Source organism: Entamoeba nuttalli (assembly GCF_000257125.1).
Source record: "Entamoeba nuttalli P19 unplaced genomic scaffold asmbl_7378, whole genome shotgun sequence".
Classification (NCBI taxonomy): Eukaryota; Evosea; order Mastigamoebida; family Endamoebidae; genus Entamoeba; species Entamoeba nuttalli.
Genome location: NW_008578586.1, coordinates 1 through 6,099, shown reverse-complemented (window position 1 = coordinate 6,099; position 6,099 = coordinate 1). Strand labels below are relative to the sequence as shown.

General features: G+C 25.9%; 5 protein-coding genes across 5 annotated transcripts; 3 read left to right on the top strand and 2 right to left on the bottom strand.

The window, feature by feature from the left end:
• Window positions 1–138: 138 nt before the first annotated feature.
• On the top strand, window positions 139–678 carry ENU1_169730 (alpha-amylase, putative; the record flags this gene model as incomplete). The annotated part of the gene is made up of 1 exon (XM_008861105.1): window positions 139–678. The coding sequence occupies one exon, from the start codon at window positions 139–141 to the stop codon at window positions 676–678; it is 540 nt and encodes a 179-aa protein (XP_008859327.1).
• Window positions 679–1,659: 981 nt separating this feature from the next.
• On the top strand, window positions 1,660–2,463 carry ENU1_169720 (hypothetical protein; the record flags this gene model as incomplete). The annotated part of the gene is made up of 1 exon (XM_008861104.1): window positions 1,660–2,463. The coding sequence occupies one exon, from the start codon at window positions 1,660–1,662 to the stop codon at window positions 2,461–2,463; it is 804 nt and encodes a 267-aa protein (XP_008859326.1).
• Window positions 2,464–2,575: 112 nt separating this feature from the next.
• On the top strand, window positions 2,576–3,172 carry ENU1_169710 (Der1 family protein; the record flags this gene model as incomplete). The annotated part of the gene is made up of 1 exon (XM_008861103.1): window positions 2,576–3,172. The coding sequence occupies one exon, from the start codon at window positions 2,576–2,578 to the stop codon at window positions 3,170–3,172; it is 597 nt and encodes a 198-aa protein (XP_008859325.1).
• A 116-nt stretch (window positions 3,173–3,288) lies between these two features.
• ENU1_169700 (CCR4/NOT transcription complex subunit 3, putative) lies at window positions 3,289–4,786 on the bottom strand (the record flags this gene model as incomplete). The annotated part of the gene is made up of 2 exons (XM_008861102.1): window positions 3,289–4,161; window positions 4,211–4,786. 2 exons carry the CDS (start codon window positions 4,784–4,786, stop codon window positions 3,289–3,291), a joined length of 1,449 nt encoding a protein of 482 aa, XP_008859324.1.
• A 188-nt stretch (window positions 4,787–4,974) lies between these two features.
• ENU1_169690 (eukaryotic translation elongation factor 1 gamma, putative) lies at window positions 4,975–5,445 on the bottom strand (the record flags this gene model as incomplete). Its single annotated transcript, XM_008861101.1, has 1 exon — window positions 4,975–5,445. One exon carries the CDS (start codon window positions 5,443–5,445, stop codon window positions 4,975–4,977), a length of 471 nt encoding a protein of 156 aa, XP_008859323.1.
• Between the last annotated feature and the right edge of the window lie 654 nt (window positions 5,446–6,099).

The following is a 6,099-nucleotide window of genomic DNA, read 5'->3' as shown; positions in this document are numbered from 1 at the left end:
AGGTCATGTTTCCACTTCCCAGGAAGATATTATTTGGTTCAAACATTGGCTTGTGAAGAATCAGGAAAAGGAGGGTATGATGCTGAAAATTTGAAGAATATATTCACGTCAGGCTATCCTGAATATGCATATCCAAATATGTTTATAAGTAATCATGATTTATTGAGATTTGGTAATTTAATTAGAAAGAAATATGGATTTGGTAGAGATAATAGTGATTATTGGGGTAGACATAGAGCTGCAATTGCATTCCTCGCTGCATATACTGGACCAATTACTATTTATTATGGAGATGAAGTTGGAGATCTTGTAGAATGTTATTATAACCCAGGAGACTGTGAAGGAGCATATGATGATAACTCTGCTAGAAGTGATGGACATATCCAAGGATTTAATACAAATGAACAATCCCTTCATGACTTTACTGCAAAACTAATGAAAATTAGAGCATCTAATCCTTCATTGTATCAAGGAACAATTCAAAATGAGAAAATTGATAAAAGATTGTATAAAGTTGATAAAATTTATGAAAATAATAAAGTCCAAGTAATGATTAATGTTGGGACATCTTCCTATGATGTTGAATGCGAAAAAGGTACTGATTTAATTACTGGTAAATCTTATTCTGGTACTTGTCCTCTTACTGCGTTTGGTGTAATTTTCTTAAAATACAATTGATTCTTTGTTTAATGCTTTATTTTCCTTTTTTTGACTCATTCTTAGTTGTATCAAGAAAAGTAATATCTTTAAAAAGCTATAAAATATAAATTAAAAAAAAGACATAAAAAATGTTTAAATGAACAAATTCATCAATGTATTTTCAATAATGAATGTGTATATAATAATATTTACTACAATTAGTCTATATGAATTACATTTCAATTATATTTCAATAAAAATGATTAAAAATTGTTATATTAAAATTTCAAAATAAAGAATTTTTAGAAAATAAATAATAAATTAATAATACTAAAATAAAAAAATCAATCTTAGAATTATTGAAGTAACATAAGAATATAAATTATTTTTAAAACACAATCCATAAAAGAAATGATTATTAACAATATATAATGCATCTGGATAATAACAAGCCAAATTATATTCATATAATAAGTATAAAGAAAATGAATAATAGAAAAAAAAAGTAACTAAGTAAAAATAATAAAGAAAGATTATGAAAAATAATTTATTATTAGAATATGTATTATCATTAAAACTATAATTAAAATGTATTAAGAATTATTGATATTATTATTCAAATTGTGAAAAAATTGTTAGTTTATTAAAAAAAATTCAAATGTCATACCAAAAAAAAAGTGCATTGTATTAGAGATAAATAAGAAAAAAAAGAGTTAGAATATATTAAACTCAATTAAATAATCCTTTGTCAAAACCCATAGACTTGAATTATAGAAATTCATGAAATGTCTCTTTATTAATAAAAAATATTTAGTCAATAAAAAAATAATGATTAATTTATTTTGCTATAGATAACTTCATGCGGTAAGAAAGAAACTAAATTTATTTTATGATGAAATGTTGGACTTTGAAAGAAAAAAACCTACAAATAGAATTACATTTTTCAGTTATTTTCAAAAACAAAGAAAAAATAGAATGAAAAAACATTCCTCTCAATAAATAATCTTAAAAATCAGTTCAATGCAACAACCTCAAGTTAATATTTCAATTGAAGAATATGTTTCATTTAGACTTGGAGAAAAAGAGTTGTCTACAATAAGAAATGAAAATGAAAGATTAATAAAAGAAAATGAAAAAAAGAAGGAGGAGCTTAATGTGTTAAAAAAGTTACTTGAGAATAAAAGAATTAAAGTACAAAATGCTTCGAGAGAATACGCAAAAATTAGAAGTAGTTATGAAATTAATAAAGAAGTATTAAAACAAATTAATAAAAAAATTGGAAAAAGTACAATAGAAACTGAACAAGTTCTTCCACCAGAACCAAAAGAAATCAAAATGGAAGAAAGTGATGAAGAAACAATTGATGAACATATTAATAAATTCTCTATGATTGAAAGTGAAAGAGATCCACTTGAAATAACTGAAGAAGTAATTGATGAAGATACAATAGATGATAAAGAAGAAGGTGATTCAATAAAAAAGATAAAGCTACGATTTACTGTTCGTTATGACTTATTATTAACTATCTTTTGTGATAAATTAGAAAAAAGAGAAGACGTGAAAATACTTAAAGGTTATCCATCAATTAGAAGTAGTATTTTATTTACTGACTATTGTAAAGCTATTGGAGTTAAATTCCCTTCTTGTATTAGAAATGAAAACCAAAAAAAATGTTTTGTTAGAATTAACGTTGGTAATTTCAATAAATGTATTACTAAATTAGAAACTGCACGTATTTCTGGCGGTTTTCAAAGAAACCTCCTTGTTATTAAAGATAGGTATCCTCATGTTCAATATGTTGCAGCAGGAAGAATTGACATATAGATTTTTTATTATTCAAGTTAATATTATTGTTATATATCGCAATAAAAAATCATCACCATTTTTGTTTTTAATAAAAAAAATAAAAAAAAACTAAAAAAAACAATAGAAAAATATGCAGTATCAAGAATCACCATTCTCTCAATTCTTTTATTCTATTCCCATAGTTACACGAGTACTATTCTTTACTACATTGTCATTTTCAATTGTTGGTGTTTTTTATCCAGACCTTTTTTATTTGTGCTATTTTGATCGAGAACAGATTGCTAGTGGTCAAGTTTGGAGATTATTTACACCCTTCTTCTGTCAACAACTAGGATTTTCTTTTCTTATTCATATGTTCATGTTGTACAATTTTAGTAAAGAATTAGAAGAAGAATATTTTAATAATGACACAACCGATTATATTTTCTATTTATTATTTAATTGTTGTTTATTAAATATACTCTCTGTGTTTGTAGGACCATTACACTATTATTTCATTTCTCTCTTTGTTTACACTGCATCACGAGCTAATCCTAACTCAATCGTCTCTTTATCATTTGGTATTACTCTTAGAAGAATGTATTTACCATGGGCATTAGTGGTATTAAACTTTATTTTAGGTGCTCCAATACTACCACAAATTCTGATCATTTTAGTTGCTCATTTCTATTATTTCCTAAGACATGTTATTCCAGTACATTACCCAACACTTCCACGACTCGTTTAATTTAATTTACTTTATTAAAAGAAAATTCATATCATTTTTCAAAGGTGACAAAGTATTAAATTTATTATAAAATCTATTTGTTCACTCTTCCATAGCTTTAATGTGTTAATGTAGTATTAATTCTCCATAAAATTGTTAAAAAATGTAAAGTGTGATTTAGAGACTGTATTCCAAGACTCATATTCAAAACAACAATATTCTCCATTTTCTGAAACTTCTGATGTATAAATTGGGTCATTTAATTTTTTAAACCACTTTTGATATCCTTTATGATACTTCCATTTTCTTTGTTTTAACATCTCAGCCGCCTGTAATTGTAACTCTGTTCCTTGTGCATAATAAAACAAAAACATAAGAAATTCATCTTCTATTTTATTTGATTTAAAGTCAAATGGAATAGGTTGTGTTGGGAACCATTTAGGTAACGTTAAATTGCTAGGTTTTCTTTTAGGAGATTGTTGATGATGAAATTGTATCATACTATTATATGAAAATTCAATGTCTTTGATAGTTTGTAGTGTTTTTTCATCAATCACTGGTGAAGTACATTCTGTAGTTTGTTTCGTCGGTGTATTACTTGTCCGTTGTAGTGTTTGATTTTTATTTTCACCTTTTAATGTTTGAGTTGTTGTTTGATGGGGAGAAGGTTGTTGTTTTTGAACAGGACTAAGACTTGTTTTGACTTGTTGTGTTGGTGATTTAAGAATTTGTTGTGTACTTTTTGTTTGAACAGCCTTAGATGGTTGGACTTCTTTTAATGGGAGTTGAGACTGTTTAGTTTTATGTTGTTGAGTAATATTATTTTCATCATGTTCTGGTTGTTCTTTTTGTATTTCATTATTTCTACGTTCTTCTTCTTCTAATTCTTCTTGCTGGATTTGCAATTTTAAGCTTTCTAGATCAAATCGTTTGTATAGTTCAATACTATCATCATTGGTAATCATTTTACTTTCAACAGTCATCTCAACTTCTTCTTGGAATTCATTTACCTATTAAATAAATATTAAATTGTTTATATTAAAATAATAATAAACAAACATCTTCATCATCTAAAAATCCATATTTTAATGCTTTATCAATAACATTTAAATTTTCAATATGATTTTGAAGAATAGAAATTTGTTTGAGAATTTGATTTTTCTTTTGTTGTGATTGTTTTTTCTTTTTTTGTGGTTCTTTCTCTCTATTTAAATCTTCAATTTGGCTCTGTAAATTATTAATAATTTGTTCAATCCATGTTTGTTCTTCTTCTGTACTTTGTTCTTCAACAGAACCACTATCACTTACTCGTGCTAATCCCTCAATTGAATAAGGTTTAATTTTACTAATTCTTTCTATTTCTTTAAATGCTTCCATTCTTTCTTCAATTTGTTTCTTAGCTTCTGTTAATTGATTTTTATTTTTAATTTCAGTTTGTAACCAACCTTTGATTTGTTCTCTGCACTTTTGTAATTTTTTTAATGACTTCTTAAGATCCGCTTCTATTTTTTCATGTTGATGCCCTCCTTCAGTTTCATCTAATTTTTCTCTAATCTCATCAAATTCTGCAAACCCTGCATTCATAACTTTGAGAGTTTTATCGATGTCACTTTGTACCTTTCTATTCGTTGACATAATTACTAAATTTTTTTAAGATTGGGTATTTTTATTCCTCCAAAACCTGTTTTCTTATTTTTTATTTTTTCCTTTTTCTTTTGAAAAATTCATTAACAACTTGTATTGTATTATTATAACTCATCACATGAAATTTATATGAATACCACAAAAAAAATTTCAGATTTAAGTAAAAAAGGAATCAATTTTTACTTGAAAACTTTTCCATCAAAATCTTTTCTTCCTCCGAAATCTCCTTCCCATGCAAGATATTCAGTAATAAGAGCTTTGTCAGCAACAAGATCAAGTTTCTTCCAATCATAAAGTTCAACATCATCACAATCATTTAATTCCTTTGGCATTTCAGTTCCTTTGAAAACCCAAACTCCTTCAATTTGGAATGGTTTTTCATTACCGAAAATGAGAACTGAACCAAAAGCAATTTTATTAAATCTTTCAAGTCTTTGGAACATACCTCCAACAAGATTGCTAACCATAAATTGCATTGGTTGATTAAGTTCAAACTTATATTTGGAGAAATAGACACAATATTCCTTGGCATCAAAGTTATCAAAGAACCATGGAATAGAAACAGAAACTTCTTCATTTGAATAAGTTCTTTTCCATGAATCAAGATTGAAAACAATTGGAGCTGGTGCAGCTTCTCCTTCGGCAGCCATTATGAATGTTTTTTTAAGATTATTTTTCTGTGTTATATAGTCTAAGGGTTTTTTTGGGATTTGATATTTAATTTTAAAAACTAAAAAAACTTAGAGCTAAATTTCTTTATTTTCTTTTTTTTTTGTTAAATAATAGGGTTTTTTTTTAAGTTCACTTTAATTTTTTTATTTAGCATTACAGTCATAATGGTTTACACGTCATTTTTATTAACTTCTAATTATATTGCCTTTGAAATAAAATTGTATTATCCTCTCGACTATTAATTCTTTATTCCATCATTCTCTTATCTCTCTTTGATGATTCATAAAAAGACTCAAAAACAATTATTTTCTTTTGTCCCTAACAAAAGAAGAGTTTTAAGGATTCTTACTTTTTAAAGAAAAGAGTTATGACAATGGTGAAAAGGTGATTTAATAAAAATTAAAATTTAATGAAATATTCGTGTATTTTGTATTAAAAAAACTACAAAACAGTTATACTGTTATATAATCAAAACATGAGAGAGCAAATTTTTCATTTAATGTATAGTTTCAGTTTGTAAGTCTTCTTGTTGAATAATTGGTGTTTTGCTTTTACTTATGATATGACCAACTCACCAATTAGAAAAACCAAAAAAAAAACATAATTTTTTGACTAAAAGAGAAAAAATCTGA